The sequence below is a fragment of the Heptranchias perlo genome, chromosome 21 (genome assembly GCF_035084215.1).
Source record: "Heptranchias perlo isolate sHepPer1 chromosome 21, sHepPer1.hap1, whole genome shotgun sequence".
Classification (NCBI taxonomy): domain Eukaryota; kingdom Metazoa; phylum Chordata; class Chondrichthyes; order Hexanchiformes; family Hexanchidae; genus Heptranchias; species Heptranchias perlo.
In genome coordinates, this window is record NC_090345.1 from 45776437 (window position 1) to 45793989 (window position 17553).

Genomic DNA, 17553 nt, shown 5'->3' on the forward strand with positions numbered 1-17553 from the left:
GACAATCGACGATCCGGAACAGCAGACAGAGGGATCTGCGGTACAGCAACCGAAGAGGAAAGAGTCAAACTGGACTCCTCCGGAGGGTCGCTGCCCTCAGCTGGACATGTATGCTCAAGCTGTCAGGAAATGCGTCAATGCCAGATTCATCAGCCGCACTCAGAAGACAGTCCAGAATGTCACCCGAGGACAACGCAACGCCATCAACGCTCTCAAGACCAACCGCAACATCGTCATCAAACCAGCGGACAAAGGAGGAGCCATAGTCATACAGAACAGAACAGACTATTGCAAAGAAGCATACCGACAACTGGACAACCAGGAACACTACAGACGGTTACCCGCAGATCCGACCAAAGAACACACCCACCAGCTCAACAAACTGATCAAGACCTTCGATCCAGACCTTCAAAGCATCCTACGCATTCTCATCCCACGTAATCCCCGCGTGGGAGACTTCTACTGCCTCCCAAAGATACACAAAGCCAACACACCCGGACGTCCCATCGTATCAGGCAACGGAACCCTGTGTGAGAACCTCTCTGGATACATCGAGGGCATCCTGAAACCCATCGTACAGGGAACCCCCAGCTTCTGTCGCGACACTACAGACTTCCTACAAAAACTCAGTACCCACGGACCAGTTGAACCAGGAACACTTCTCACCACGATGGACGTCTCGGCACTATACACCAGTATCCCCCACGATGACGGCATCGCTGCGACAGCATCAATACTCAACACCAACAACAGCCAATCTCCGGAAGCCATCCTACAACTCATCCGCTTCATCCTGGATCACAATGTCTTCACCTTCGATAACCAGTTCTTTACCCAAACACACGGAACAGCCATGGGGACCAAATTCGCACCCCAATACGCCAACATTTTCATGCACAAGTTCGAGCAGGACTTCTTCACTGCACAAGACCTCCAACCAACACTATACACCAGATACATCGACGACATTTTCTTTCTATGGACCCACGGCAAGGAATCACTAAAGAGACTACACGATAACATCAACAAGTTCCATCCCACCATCAAGCTCACCATGGACTACTCCTCAGAATCAGTTTCTTTCTTGGACACACGAATCTCCATCAAAGACGGGCACCTCAGCACCTCACTCTACCGCAAGCCCACGGACAACCTCACGATGCTCCACTTTTCCAGCTTCCACCCTAACCACGTCAAAGAGGCCATCCCCTATGGACAGGCCCTGCGAATACACAGGGTCTGCTCAGACGAGGAGGAACGCGATGGACACCTACAGACGCTGAAAGACGCCCTAGTAAGAACGGGATATGACGCTCGACTCATCGATCGACAGTTCCGACGGGCCACAGCAAAAAATCGCATAGACCTCCTCAGGAGACTAACACGGGACGCAACCAACAGAGTACCCTTTGTCGTCCAGTACTTCCCCGGAGCGGAGAAACTACGCCATGTTCTCCGCAGCCTTCAACATGTCATCAATGAGGACAAACACCTCGCTATGGCCATCCCCACACCTCCACTACTCGCCTTTAAACAGCCACCCAACCTCAAACAGACCATCGTTCGCAGCAAACTACCTAGCTTTCAAGAGAACAGCGTCCACGACGCCACACAACCCTGCCACGGTAACCTCTGCAAGACATGCCAGATCATCGACACAGATACCACCATCACACGAGATGACACCACCCACCAGGTGCATGGTTCATACTCCTGTGACTCAGCCAACGTTGTCTACCTCATACGTTGCAGGAAAGGATGCCCCAGAGCATGGTACATTGGCGAGACCATGCAGACGCTGCGACAACGGATGAACGGACACCGCGCAACAATCGCCAAACAGGAGGGTTCCCTCCCAGTCGGGGAACACTTCAGCAGTCATGGACATTCATCCACCGACCTTCGGGTAAGCGTACTCCAAGGCGGCCTTCGAGACACACGACAACGCAAAATCGTCGAGCAGAAATTGATAGCCAAGTTCCGCACCCATGAGGACGGCCTCAACCGGGATCTTGGGTTCATGTCACGCTACACGTTACCCCACCAGCGAACAAATGTTATCTGTTTTTAATATAATGGGTCATTTGCTGGCTCTCTCTGCCTTCCGGATGTTTCTGCCTCTCTCTGTTTTTTTTTCTCTGTTTTTTTTCCCTGTTTGTTTTTTTGTTGAATGTGTATTCGGAGGTTCTGCAGGTAACACCTCTCTGTCTGAACACGGTGATTGCCTTGGCAACGGGCAGTTGCAGGGGCAGTCTGTAAACACCATGTATTATTGTTCAATATGTATAAATGCGTAGGCTTCAAGGAGATCTTGAAACATTTGCCTGAGGAAGGAGAAAATCTCCGAAAGCTTGTGAATTTAAAATAAAATTGCTGGACTATAACTTGGTGTTGTAAAATTGTTTACAATTGTCAACCCCAGTCCATCACCGGCATCTCCACAGTCATTTTTCAGGCTAGGGGGAGGTGGAGGTCATTATTTTCACTGGAGTTGAGATGGAGACCAACAGATACCTCAAGGAATTTCCCCCTATCTGGCTTCAAATGCGTAAGATGGCAAATCACACAAGACCAAGATCACCTGAGCAGCCATCTTCTGATGAAGATTGTAGAGTTTTATGATAATCACTGTAATTCCTTTTTTTAATACTGTACTATTGGTGCTTAATTTCAGCACCAAAGCCCAGAAATAATTTTGATAGTGTTAGCAGATACTGAGTGTTCTAATGTTCCTTTCTCCATTTAAAAGTGGACTAATGGTAGCATTGAAGTAACGGACAGTAATTTCTAGGCTCAGTATTGGGTGACATATTGTTACTTGGAGGGTTATGTAAAACAGAACAGGCTTTCAGTCACTGGGCTTCGCATGGACTATTGAACAAAGAAGCAAACAAGTTGTTAAAACATAAGAAATAGAAGCAGGAGTAGGCCATATGGCCGCTGGAGCCTGCTCTGCCATTCAGTAAGGTCATGGCTGATCTTCCACCTCAACTCCACTTTCCTGCCCGATCCCCATATCCCTTGATTCCCCTAGAGTCCAAAAATCTATCTATCACAGCCTTGAATATATTCAATGACTCAGCATCCACAGCCCTTTGGGGTAGAGAATTCCAAAGATTCACAACCCTCTGCGTGAAGAAATTCCTCCTCATCTCAGTCTTGAATGGCCGACCCCGTGTCCTGCGATTATGCCGCCCAGTTCCAGAACTCTCTAGCCGGGGGAAACGATCTCTCAGCATCTACCTTGTCAAGCCCCCTTGGAATCTTATGTTTCAATGAGATCACCTCTCATTCTTCTAAACTCCAGAGAGCATAGGCCCATTCTACTCTACCTCTCTTCATAGGATAACCCTCTCATCCCAGGAATTGATCTAGTGAACCTTTGTTGCACCGCCTCTAAGGCAAGTATATCCTTCCTAAGATAAGGAGACCAAAACTGCACGCAGTTTGCATTTATTTTGTTAGCAATATCCTGATGTAGAACTTTAACTATTGGAGTTTCCTTGAATAAAAGGAAAAAGTGGCGAAAGGCATACAGTCTTGATTTTGGAACTGCAGTAATATCACACGATAATTGTAGATGATAACTGCTAGGCTGAAAAGCCCGAGTCTCCTGTCTTTACTCATAACTCTGATCCCTGACACTAGAGTTCAGCCTTGTGGCTCTTCCCTGCACTGCCTCCAGTACTTGATTGTCTCCCTTGTTTTCTTGGACCAGAACTGGGTTCAGCCTGACTAGAGCACTGTTACAGTTTGATGATTACTTTCATCTGACTTATATTCTACTATTTTAGCTATGTAGTTCCACACTCACTTAGCTTTGTTGTTTGCTGCTTTGCATTGCTTGGACATGTTTAGCATTGAATCTACTAAGACACCTTGATCTCCCACAGCTTCGTCCTTAGCTATTTCAATACCGTTATAGATTATATGTGTTGCCTATTTTTCCTTTCTATATACAGTACTTATCTGCATTAAATTTCATCTGTCGTTCTGCCTGCTTACATATTCTATCCAACTCATTCTCCAATCTCTGAGCTGATTCCACTGACCCTCCTAGTTTGGTATCATCTGCAAAATAAATCTGACCTCTTTGCATTGAGTTTCTGAATCCAGATCATTTATGTAAATTAGAAACAGTAGTCATCCCAACCTTGAGTCCTGAGGTACCCCACTCTACCCCCTCCCCACTACTCTGACATGACTCCTCCAATGTGTGCTCATTGTTTCCTACCCATCAGCCAGTTTCTGATCCATTCCTAGGGTTTAACCTGAATTCCCACAGCTTTGAGTTTAATAACAGCCTTTTGTGTGGAACTTTATCAAAAGCTTTTTCCAAGCCGAAATACACCAAATCATAGGGCTCACCACAGTCCAATTGAGTGCTCACTTTCTCAGAGAAGTCGAGGACGTTCGTCAGGTGTGATCTTCCCCTTCTGAATCCATGCTATCAGTGGTGGCGCTCTTGCTTCCGAGTGAGAAGGTTATGGGTTAAAGCCCCAGTCCAGAGACTTAGACATGTAATCTAGGCTGAAACTTCATTGTAGTACTGAGGGAGTGCTGCATTGTTCTCCTGGGAGAGGCCAGAAAACAGAAAAAACCCAGGGCCAATAAGGGAAAAAGTACTCTGTAAAATTCCTCTCCGGCCCCCTCAGACGATTGAAACCAGCCCAGGAGATCACATGGACCGAGTGTTATCTATAAAGAAACTTGCCTTCTATATGATGCGATCTCTGCCCCAGTCAGGAACCGGTCCAGCTCCCTCCTGAAGGCAGAGAGTCAGCACCCACCAGACCAGCCGGCTATGAATTCCAGAGGCTCACTACTCTGGGAAAAGAAGAACTGCCGAACATCCAGTCGATTCCTACTCTTCCATAGTTTAAACCCGTGTCCCCTGGTCCTTCCCAACCTGTTAAACTGGAATAATCTATGAATAGGGACACTATCCAGCCCTTTATTTTATAGACCTCTATTATGTCACCTCTAAGTCTGCACTGCTCTAAAATAAATAGACCAAGGTCCTTGAGCCTATCTGAGTAGCTGAGGTTCTTTAAGCTCGGAATCATTCTTGTTGCTCTCCTCTGGACCTTTTCCAAAGCTATTGTATCACCCACCATGTGACCAAGACTGGGCGCAGTACCCCAGATACAGTCTGACCAGCAACCTGTATAGTGTCAAAATGGTGTCCTTAGATTTATACACTGTGGTTCTATTATTACAACCCAATACCTTGTTAGCTTTAGCTACAGTTTCTCTATATTGGCCATGAACCTTTGGTGATCAATGCACAATAACAGCAAGGTCATTTTGTCACTCAACCTCTTTCAGTATTGTTCCCTGCAAATGATACGTGTATTCTGTGTTGGCCCTACCAACATGCGTAACACTACATTTATCTAAATTAAATGCCGTTTGCTGATTTGTGGCCCGCTCCCCGAGCACATGTAAATCTTTTTGGATTTGATTGCACTCCTCTACCATCTTAACCTTGCACAGATTTTGGTGTTATCTGCAAACTTACTTAGCATACTCCCAACACCGCTGTTCAGGCCATTAATAAAGACCGTGAATAATAGCGGGCTTAAGACCGATTCCTGGGGGACATCACTAGTAACATGTCTCCAAGCTGAACCACATCGTTAACTACAACTTTTTGGTTGTGGGATTGAAGCAATTCATAATCCAGCTTGTCAAATTTCTACTGATAACACAAGATTCTATCTTGTGAAGTAACCTAGTGTGAGTTACCTTATTAAAGGCTTTCTGAAAGTCCAGGTAGACAATGTCTACTGGATTATCCTCATCCACTCCCTAATGACTTCATCAAAAAAACTCTCTCAAATTTGTTAGGCATGACCTATTTTTCCAGAAGCTGTGTTCTTATTTCTAACGGCCCCTTCCCCTTCCCAGTGATCATAAAGGGCATCCTCCCAATAATTGATGTCAAGCTGATAGGTCTGCAGTTCCCCTTTTTTGAAAATAGGAACTGTGAGCTAGCTTCCAGTCTAAGGGAACTATCCCTGACTCTATGGAACTATTGAAGATACGGGCAAGGGGCTCACAAAGCACCTGTCCCATCTCTTTAATCACTCTTGGATGGATATTATCCGGACCTGGAGCCCTATCAATTTTGAGCTTTCCTAATCTATCCAAGATGACATTACTATCTATCTTAATAATACTATTCAATACTCAGCACCCCTCATCTGAAACCTAAGCATCGTCTACAGGAGTATAGACTGATGCAAAATAGTCATTTAGCAATTCTGCCATAACCTGTGAATCAGTTTGAATCTGCCCCACAGTATCCTTTAGTGGCCCTTTCTGGCCTTCTGACTACGGACATAGCTTTAAAAAAAAAAGCTTTTGCTATTACTATAAATACAGATTAGTTTGTTCTTGTACAGATGATTCTTAAGTTTAACCCTGATTGATTCCATTTCTTTACATGAAATTGAAGTAAGACTAATAAGTCTGTAAGCAGGTTAAATCTGAGTTAGATACCACCCCTACTTTGCATCTTCCCTTCGGTGAAGGGTAAAGAAGAGAAACACGAGCACCAGTTGTTTGCGTTCACGCTTTTGGTACAAGTAACTCTGGTAAGAGTGCTGCTTTCATTGGGATGATTTTTGTGTTGTAAAATGAGTGGCCAATAATTTGTGGGTGTTTAAATCTTTTAATTACACTTTGAATTGGTGCGTTGAGCTGCACCCTCAGCAAGGGAATACTGAATTACAAAACAAATGCAAAATTTTCGAGTTCTTGGGTAGAAATCATCTTTCAAACAGAGCAGTGATACTTGAGGAGTATGGTTTTTGAAGTTGGGGCTACAGGATACGGTTTTATGCCCATTATTTGCAACATGGCAAATTCTTGTTTGGCTGTATTTTCAGGGGGAGATGAGCAGAGATCAGTGGGCTTTCTCACGGGAAACATTTGAGGCTTTTTGTAGAAATTCATGTAAACTCGCACAGAGTGTGCGACTTGTGCACCACCTGATGGACTCATTATGGGAGTGACCGTAGCTAAATTGTGACATAAGGTGGTGTGTGTGGACTCGGGGCAGCTGAATGGAAGGAAGAATAGTAATAAATGGTGTCCATCATATATTTCTAATTCATATATTTCTAACTCAAACGACGTTTATCCACGTGTGTATTTATACTGTCACCTAAAATCTTTCTCTCTTTGCTGCTTTCCACTAGTAACTTGTAGGGTAATAATACATAATGTCGCTGGTTTGGCTTTGCAGCAATACAAGAATGTCAAACGTAATTGAAGCTAGCCTGCGTTCAGCTCTGGTTTACATGTCAGATGTAAGACCAACTTACACCACTTGTGCTTCACACCAGCTGTAGAATAACTGCAATTAACCTGCTATTTTTAATGTTTAAAAGCTTCCTGTGAACTGTTTGTAACTTTCTAATATTAATGAGTAAATGGGGCCTTTGTAAAAAGAACCTGGATATCTGAAAATGCTATAACTACATAGCATGTCTGTCAACATCTGTAAATAAATGGGTTAATGTTTTGGGTGTAACTCTTCATTGCTGTTGAAAACTGAAATATACCTAAGCATTTGCAGGGTTTGGGGGAAGAAGCACATGCTGGGAGATATCAAAAAGGGACATTTGATTCTTCCCTAACAAGATTTCACTGGCATTTGGATGCTGGCTCTCTGAGCACTGTGCCTGCATGTAAAGTATGTATGTGCCATGATTTGCTTCGTTCTCTCCCAGGAGCCAAGTGGAGCTAGCAGCACAACTCAGTACCACAGCACCAGCCCAAAACAGGAACTGGTGTCGAGCCATACCACTCATACAACGGTAGCATGAGAAACAGATGGCCAGGTTCATGGAAAGTTCATCAATTAAAGCCTAAGGTTGCTTGTCACAGCAACAATTTCCACGTGGCACACATTCATTTTACTTCATTCTGCGAAGCTTAAAATAATCCTTTAATTGCTAAGCGGGATTGTACTCGAGTGCCATCACATCACTTTTTTAAGAAACACCACTGAAATTACAAGGTTAGGTGATGGATTTTAAGATATTGAGGGACGTAGCAGCAATGCTTTTTATATATATCTTGGAAAGTGTGTGCATTGCACTTTAAATTTCCATGATAATGGACAGAAATGTTGCTTGGAATGTAGTATCTTGAGCGTGTTCATTAATATATGCATCTCAGCGGGATATCAAGGGACACTCGCCTGAATAATAAATTGCCACTCGACACTGGATTGTACGTGTTTGTCATGTATTTGACAAGGAAATGCCTGGAAAATCCTGCTATTTCATTCCCCAAATCTATCCCACCTGCACAGTATTTTACAACTTGATGAGTTGGATGTCTTGAGCTACATATATGCCATTCACATAACTGGGTCAACCACTTGATGGTGCATATAGTGGACATGGGTAGATTCCTTTTTGCCATTGTTAGTGGCCTGTCTCTCTCCAATGTACTTTCTACCCATGCTGCACACCATCCTTGACCGAGAGGGAAAGTGCTGAAACCAGCCACTAGACATTGCACAAGATGGGCCTAGGATAACTACCTCTCTTCGTCTTCCCCAACCCCCCGCCCCAAAATTGAGGGCTTTCGTTAAATATAATCACTTACTTGGCTTAGCAACTTGCCTTCACTCTGCCACGCTAATCTCGTTAACATGACCTGTTTGACCATTTAAAGAAACAGTGGGCATGGGTGTAAGCTGAAGTTGGGATTCATAAAGGTTTGCTGCGTAATTTTTGCTTAGTTTTAGAAAAGATCAAGGTTTTGTTAAATGGATTTTGCATTTTTATCTAGAAAATGTTCTGCATTTCTATTTTCCAGGTTCGTTGGATGATGTACTGGATCGTTTTTGCTCTTTACACGGTACTTGAAACTTTTGCAGATATCACAGTATCTTGGTAAGATTATAAATTGGCATGCAATGAAATTATTGAGCTACTTTTGAAATGTTTTAAAATAAGAGAACTGCAAATGCTATAAATTGGAAATAAAAACAAATTTCTAGAAAGAGAAAAGACAGATTTAAGATTTTGCGGCTGTGTACCCTTCATCAGAAGTCAGTTGATGAGGGGGAAACACCCAAAATGTCATAACCTGTAATTATGTGTCATAATACACCACAGCAGGTGTATTTCCAGCAACTTCAGTCTGTCACTTGATTTGTTGATTTTAATTAGCCTTTTCGGATTTCCAGGGTTTTGTCAGTGCACGATAGTTATGAAAGGTGCTGCCTGACCTGTTGAGTGTTCCCAGCATTTTCTGTTTTTATTTTAGTTGCCAGTTTCAGAAGATTTTTGTAATTTTTTAATATTTTTTTAAAAGATTAAGACTTGCTTGAACTTTCCTCTTTTTGTATGTTACGTTGTTGTGTACTGTGGAATTTTGCAGATAAACACCCACAATACAAGATGCAAGGCGAAGGCATTCTCATTTTTTTGAAGCTAGTACTGGTCACTCAGTAAAGGTGCTAAAATTGAAATAAAATTAAGTTGAAGCAATCTGTTTTTATTCATCAATTTTGCAGTGGTTTGGCTGTTAAGTTATTTCTACCCACTAACCTGTACTGAATTATTAATTAATCTTGTGAAACACTATCTGGCACGTAGAATTATAGTGATACAGCCATCATGCCTGTGCATAATTAGCCCCATTCCCCTGCCCTTTCCCCACAGCCCTGCACATTTTTCCCCTTCAAGTATTTATCCAATTCCCTTTTGAAAGTTATTATTGAATCTGCTTCCACAACCCTTTCAGGCAGTGCATTCCAGATCATAACAACTCGCTGCGTTTTTTAAAAAAAATCTCATGTCGTCTCTGGTTCTTTTGCCAATTACTTTTAAATCTGTGTCCTCTCGTTACCGACCCTTCTGCCACTGGAAACAGTTTCTCCTTACTCTATCAAAACTCTTCATGATTTTGGACACCTATTAAATCTCCCCTTAACCTTCTCTGCTCTAAGGAGAACAACCCCAGCTTCTCCAGTCTCTCCACGTAACTGAAGTCCCACGTCTCTGGTACCATTCTAGTAAATCTCCTCTCCACTCTCTCTCAGGCCTTGACATTCTTCCTCAAATGTGGTGCCCAGAATTGGACACAATACTCCAGTTGGGGCCTAACCAGTGTTTTATAAAGGTTTAGCATAACTTCTCTGCTTTTGTACGCTATGCCTCTATTTATAAAGCCAAGGATCCCATATGATTTTTTTTTTAACAGCCTACTCAACTTGTCCTGCCATCTTCAAAGATTTGTGAATGTGCACCCCCAGATCTCTGTTCCTGCACCCCCTTTTTAAAATTGTACCATTTAGTTTATATTGCCACTCCTAATTCTTCCTACCAAAATGAATCACTTCACTCTTCTGTGTTAAATTGCATCTGCCATATATCTCTCTTTCGCCAGTCTGTTTATGTCCTCCTGAAGTCTATTACTATCCTCCTCACTGTTTACGACATTTCCGAGTTTCGTGTCATCTGCAAACTTTGAAATTATTTCCTGTATACCCAAGTCCAGGTCGTTTAATATATATCGAAAAGTGCAGCGGCCCTAATATGACCCCTGGGGGACAACACTGTATACTTCCCTCTGGACCGGGTGACTTTTCTACTTTAAGCACTGCCAATCTTTTAAGTACCCCCTCTTTATCTATTATTCTATCGAATTTCTCTACTACCTTCTCCTTTTACTGTGACATTGGCAACATCCTCTTCTCTGGTGAAGACTGAGGCAAAGTACTCATTTAGTACCTCACCCATGCTCTCTGCCTCCACAAGAAGATCTCCTTTTTGGTCCCTAATCAGCCCCACCCTTCCTTTGACTACCCTTTTTCGATTTATATGTTTATAAAAGGCATCTGAGTTCCCTTTTATGTTACATGCTAATCTATTCTCATACTCTCTTTTTGCCCCCTCTTATTTACTTTTTCAGTTCTCCCCTGCACTCTCTATTCAGCTTGGTTTTCTTCTGAATTATGAACCTGACATTTATCCTAAGCCTCCTTTTCCTATTTCATTTTAATCTTTATATCTTTAGTCATGCAGGGCGCTTTAGCTTTGGATGCCCTTCCTTTTCCCCTCATAGGAATATGTCTAGTCTGTGCCCGAGCTATCTCTTCCTTGAAGGCCTCCCATTGCTCATTTGCTGTTTTGCCTGCCATGTTTGATTCCAATCCACCTGGACCAGATCCTCTTTCAACTCACTGAAAGTAGCCATCCTCCAGATGAGTATTTTCACGTTCAATGTCGTCCCAACTTCTGTGTCACCTTGTGCCTTCTGCATTGACCAAAGCACTACTTCAGCACTGCTTTAGCCAGAACTGGCCCACAGAGATGTCCATGTTGCTTGGCTTAATACGTTCCCAATATCTAATTAAGTGGACTGGAGTGTTTGCCATGTACGTTGCCAATAAGGAGGTACAGCTCCGAGCGCTAAGTGAGGGGATGGTACCTGGACTACTACTTTAAAGAAATGGCCAATAAAATGATTGCATCTTGACAGGGATTCAAGAGAAACTTGTAAGAGGCCCAGGATTTGTGAAGGGCAAACATAATTTATGCAAAAGGTATTAAAGATAATACTGGTAGCTATAAGGCAATGCATGTGATACCTGTGATAGATAAAACAAGACCTTCCGCAGAGGAAATGTTGAAGCGCTTCGAGAAACATGGACTAACGAGAGAGACTCTGCATGACTTTTTAGGTGGGAGGTCATTTCTGACAAATCTGTTGGACGACTCTGAGGACGTATGGATTGAATTCAATAAATGAGGGAACTCAGTAGACGCCAGGTGTTCCGATATTAGTAAAGCTTTTGGCACAGGCCAGCTCAGGAGGCATGGGACAGGGAGGGGGTAAGAGAAAAGAGAGATTTTAAAAATAGATCAGGGCTATTTGTAAATTGAATTCCAACTGGTTACTTTTCATCCAGATTTGGGATCTTAATTTGGTTCTGCAATAATTAATGAATCCTTCTTTGAATCGCGGCTTGTGTGAACCTAATTTCTCATGGAAGATGTTATTTACTCCGAGATGGTGAGGTTATCAATCAGACTTATTTGATCTGATCCTCAGAGTGATACTTAGGTCCCATTTAATTTTCTTGCCAAAGATAGTATCCCATTTCCATCTGGAATAAGAAGTTTATTCATTCCCATATAAATCAGAATTAGCACAGTGCTTCCACTGTATGCATGCTTGCAGAACACTGACCTTTTAATTATTCCCGATGATTCCATGGGGTCAGCAAATGGCTGATGGGAGTGTATTCTTCAATGCGGTCTCCGCTCTGTTAAGAAACCCAATGGCTTTGTCGGGTCACTCTACCTGCCCCAAAGCTGCTTATGAGGCATCCTTGAAATAGTATCTCTGCTAATGGACTGGTATGTGTTTATAGCCTGCATGCCTTTCCCAGACGGTACTGTTTGAACTTGGCTAATATTCCCTGGTGGCAGGAGTCGCTGTGCCCCTTCTCCCAGCAAGGGCCTTTCTCCATGTTCTCCTGAATACAACTGGCTCAGTCTCCAGAGATGTGTGGAGAAGCTGAATGAAATCTTACTTATTCTTCAAAAAGGGTTATCCTATGCACACTATACTGCCTCCCAGCCTTGTAGTGCTCTTTTGTTAGCATGGTGTTAGTTAAAAGGGAGCTAATGTTCTGCATGTTTTTATACTATGGGGGAGAATGATGCAACGTGGAGGGCCAGTGTGATGGTCCTTCACGTGGTGTTTGCAGAATGTGATCTAGGACAGTGTTAGGAGAAAGTCCTCTCTTAAAGAATGAAGACGACTCTCTCCAGGATAATTTTTTCTAAGTACTTATTTTAAAAACTTGCCTATGATTTGTATGTTTGTTATTGTACCATACTTCCTGGCTCGTTGGGGAGGGAAGTTGTATGAAACTGAAATTGCAGAAATACAGATTTAGCACCTTCTGGAAAATTATTTTCACTGTTTCCAGCTTAGATACATTTCAATGGGTCCAGCTGCTGCTACATTTTACAGAACTAAGCAGGCCTGGAGTAAGTAGTTCAGAAAGTAACCAGGGTGATTCTAGTTTTGTCAGTATGCAACTAAATGCCTTCTTAACCTGGTCTCTTTGACACTATATTTAGTTTTATAAGCGTTGCTCTTTGTTTGCAGGTTTCCACTGTATTATGAACTTAAAGTGGCATTTGTTATCTGGTTGTTATCTCCATACACTCGAGGTGCAAGTTTACTTTACAGAAAGTTTCTGCATCCTCTTCTCTCCTCCCGCGAACGAGTAAGTATTTCAGTTGCTGTTAAGTCTAAACACAGTGTCAGTTCTTAATATATTCCCAATTCTAACTATATCATATTGGTGAAAGCATTTTAATTTGCTAGATTTATCTGCACCGAGTATTGGTTGCTAGAACAAAGACAGACAAACTAAAGGCGTGCCACAGTCAGAAGGAAAATCTAGTACACTGGCAGTTTTGTTAAATTAGACATTTTAAAACCTTGTTTAGTTTTGTGTTTCCCAATGCTGGCTGGTTGCTACTTTGCCAGTGAAATGTGCTCATACTAGCAACAATTACTAAACTGAAAATTTGCATTCAAGAATAATGCATGGAACTACAAAAATAACAATGTAACTAAGGGTGGCAAACTAACCTTAAATGTAATGTGTTTTAAAGTTTATAATCAATAGGAATGTCAATTTGCTACATATGAAAAATGGCTTGCTTATTGTACAGTGAGGAATAACTTAATTGAATGGCAGCAGTGAGAGTGCATTTGGCCTCTTGCAGATGAGAATTGTTGGTGCTGGGAAATGGTACACTTCCCAAGCTTGGGGGTGTTGAGTGCTTTGAGGTCAGGTATGGAATGGCTAGCTGCAGATTAAGCTGCTTCTGGCCTGCAGCAAATATCAGCCCCAACCTCTCAAGAACACCACCTGATGCACAAGTGCAACATTTTTGATTTCCAATAGCCATCCTATGACCCTGAGTGACATCGCCAATTAGTGCCAGATTATGGACCCATGCCAAATGGGTTGAGCCATGCCCAAATTCTCTCAGGACTTTTGTAATCGAGAAGAAATTTTCATCCCATTAGTCTAGGTTTAATTCAAGCCCAGCTGTAAAGTGAAAGGACAATGTTTAACCCACTGCAGCATCCAGTCCATAGCCAATTCCCTTTCCATGCACCCAAGTGTCAGCCTTGGCTCAGTGCTCGTACTCTTTCCCCTTGAGTTGGAAGGTTCTGGGTTCAAGCTCCGTTCTCGAGACTGGAGCACATAATCCACTTCAGTGCAGTATTGAGGGAGTGCTGCACTGTCAGAGGAGATGTCAAACCAAGATCCCATCTTCCCTGTCAGATGGATATAAAAGGTCCAATGGCATAAAGAAAAGCAGGGGAGTTCTCAACGTTTATCTCTCTGGTAACACCACGAGAAGAGATCATCTGGTCATTTATTACATTGCTGTTTGTGGGACCTTGCTGTGCACAAATTGGCTGACACATTTCTTACATTACTATAATGACCACTCTTCTGAAATACTTGATTGGTTGTGAGGCACTTTGGGATGAGCTAAGATTATGAAAGGTGCTGTATAAATGCAAGTTCTTTCTTTTCTTAACATTTAAATGACATTTTTAGTTCTCCCATCTTTAATTTTGGAAACATATTTGTAGCCGTATCTCGCACACACATTTTTTCCTGCATAAAAGGATTCTGTATGCTTTAATGTTGAAACTAACATTTCAACAATACTAAATGAGGGTGCAGGTTCATATAAGTTGAATTGTTTTGTTACAGGATATTGATGACTACATTAGTCAAGCCAAAGATCGAAGCTATGACACTATGGTGAAATTTGGAAAGCAAGGTCTAAACTTGGCTGCAACTGCTGCTGTGTCAGCTGCAGTGAAGGTAAGTAACGCTTGCCCTTGTTGTAGAGTCTCAGATCACGGGAAACTACGAAAGTTGAAGGCCTGGATTAAATCCTTGCAGAAATCCCATAGCGTTTTAACATCTGAATATAACATATATGTTAGGCCCTTTAGAATTTATTCCGTCCTGCTTCCAGGATGAATTGGGCTCTGTGTACCTGTAAGGTTTAATGTTTGCTTTTCAAAGTTCTAGTACTTGCTGTATGAGTATGCATTGTTAATAGGTAGTGCACAATGAAAGATATGAACATAAGAAATAGGAGCAGGAATAGGCCATACGGCCCCTCAAGCCTGCTCCGCGATTCAGTAAGATCACGGCTGATCTTCAACCTCAACTCCACTTTCCCACCTGATCCCCATATCCCTTGATTTCCCTTGACAATAAAATCTTCCTCTCCCAGTCTTGAATATATTCAATGACTCAGTATCCAAAGCCCTCTGGGGTAGAGAATTCCAAATATTCACCACCCTCTGAGTGAAGAAATTCCTCCTCATCTCAGTCTTGAATGGCCGACCCCTTATCGTGAGACTATGCTCCCTAGTTCTCGACTCTCCAGCCAGGGGGAACATCCTCTCAGCATCTACCCTGTCAAGCACTCAAGATACAGCAAAGCAAGCAGTAGAAACAGATGTTTGTAATCTTTTTTGTGTAAAGATCCTCCTCCCCCACAAACCTTAACCTCTAGGAAGTTTTGTTTTCAATAGATTTACATTTTAAATCTTAGACTTTGTCTTAAGGTATGTCATTATTGAGGACATTTAATGATTCAAGAGTTGATGCCTATATTTGCTGTTTTGATATATAAATAACCTGGACTTGTGTTTAGAGGGTATAATTTCAAAGCTTGCAGAGGACACGAAACTCTGAAATGTAGTAAACAATGTGAAGGATTGTAACAGACTTCAGGAGGACATAGACAGACTGGTGAAATGGGCAGACACGTGGCAGATGAAATTTAACGCAGAGAATTGGGAAGTAATGCATTTTAGTAGGAAGAATGAGGAGAGGCAATATAAACTAAATGGTACAATTTTCAAGGGGGTGCAGGAGCAGAGCGACCTGGGGGTGCACATACACAAATTTTTGAAGGTGGCAGGACCAGTTTTAAAAAAAGAACATATGGGATCCTGGGCTTTATGCATAGAGGCATAGAGTACAAAAGCAAGGAAGTTATGCTAAACCTTTATAAATCACTGGTTAGGCCTCAGCTGGAGTATTGTGTTCAATTCTGGGCACCTCACTTTAGGAAGGATGCCAAGGCCTTAGAGAGAGTGTATAAGAGATTTACTAGAATGGTGCCCGGTATGAGGGACTTCAGTTCAGTGGAGAGATTGGAGAACCTGGAGTTGTTCTACTTGGAGCAGAGAAGGTTAAGGGGGGATATGATAGAGGTGTTCAGAATCATGAATGATTTTGACAGAGTAAACAAGGAGAAACTGTTTCCAGTGGCAGAGGGGTCGGTAACCAGAGGACACAGAGATTTAAAGTGATCGGCAAAAGAGCCAGAGGCGACATGAGGAAACTTTTTTTTAATGCAACGAGTTGCAATGGTCTGGAATGCAGTGCCTGAAAGGGTGATGGAAGCAGATTCAATAGTAACTTTCAAAAGGGAATTGGATAAATACTTGAAGGGAAAAAATTTACAGGGCTTTGGGGAATGGGACTAATTGGACAGCTCTTTCAAACAGCTGGCACATGCACGATGGGCTGAACGGCCTCATCCTGTGCTGTACCTACTATGATATTAAGAATATGGTTTATTGTCGCTATACTTCAATTCTCCATCCACAGTTTTATGGAAAATGTTACATTCTTACCTAGCTTGTTGTTTCCCTTCTGTCTTTATTCTAACTATGGTATTGCTTTCTCTTGCCTATACTCGCAAACTATCTTGCAGGATTATTGCTCAGCTTTCTGCTGTTGTACTGGCCCAGTCGAGTTGAGGTAATGAGACTATTGGCATAAATAGTTTGACATGGTTAATTGCTGCTGTACTTAAGTTATGGATGAATGGCACTAATTACGTTTTGGCCTTAAAATTGGATATGTTACAGTTAGGAAGATTGTAATAAAATGGGCTTGTATTGCTGGCTTTCAAAGCTACTAACTGCATGATATTCTCTTGGGTAGCCTTGCAACTTCAATTTTCATTACACTTTTAGTATTCCTGCGCAGAGCTTTTTTTAAATGTAGATGTTTTGGGACTCGAGTGGAATTTCAAAACTATTTACAACTATTTGAACTGTAGTCGATCTGAAAATTGAAGCATGCATGGAGACTTTTGGAGCTTATTTTAATCATTTTGAGGCAGGCAGTTAATGGAATGCAAATTGAAAAAAAAATAGAAAAAGATTGAATTTTGAGTTTGGAAGTTGAAGTCTTTTGATTGCCATAGTCTAACTTACCAACAACATATGCAAATCTTGGAGACTGTATAAAACCCAACCCTTCACCTGTCAACGTCGATCTTGGAGCTTGTTGCTTCATGCGCTGAGGAATTTTGGTATTGGTCTTGGTCTACAAATTTTATGTAAAACACTAAAGCGGTTTGGAGTTTCCCACTTAAAACGTTCACATCCATTTTAAAACTCTCTCTTGCTCGTGCTCACTCTAGAGGATACAGTACT

At 42.2% G+C, this 17553-nt stretch overlaps 1 protein-coding gene across 1 annotated transcript in view; it reads left to right on the plus strand.

Moving 5' to 3' along the window:
• Positions 1-17553, plus strand: part of reep3b (receptor accessory protein 3b) — a 71139-nt gene that overhangs the window by 44242 nt on the left and 9344 nt on the right. The window contains exons 3-5 of the mRNA XM_068002615.1: positions 8839-8915; positions 13153-13273; positions 14792-14905. Coding sequence (XP_067858716.1) covers positions 8839-8915; positions 13153-13273; positions 14792-14905 — 312 coding nt within the window. The remainder of the gene's footprint in view (positions 1-8838; positions 8916-13152; positions 13274-14791; positions 14906-17553) is intronic.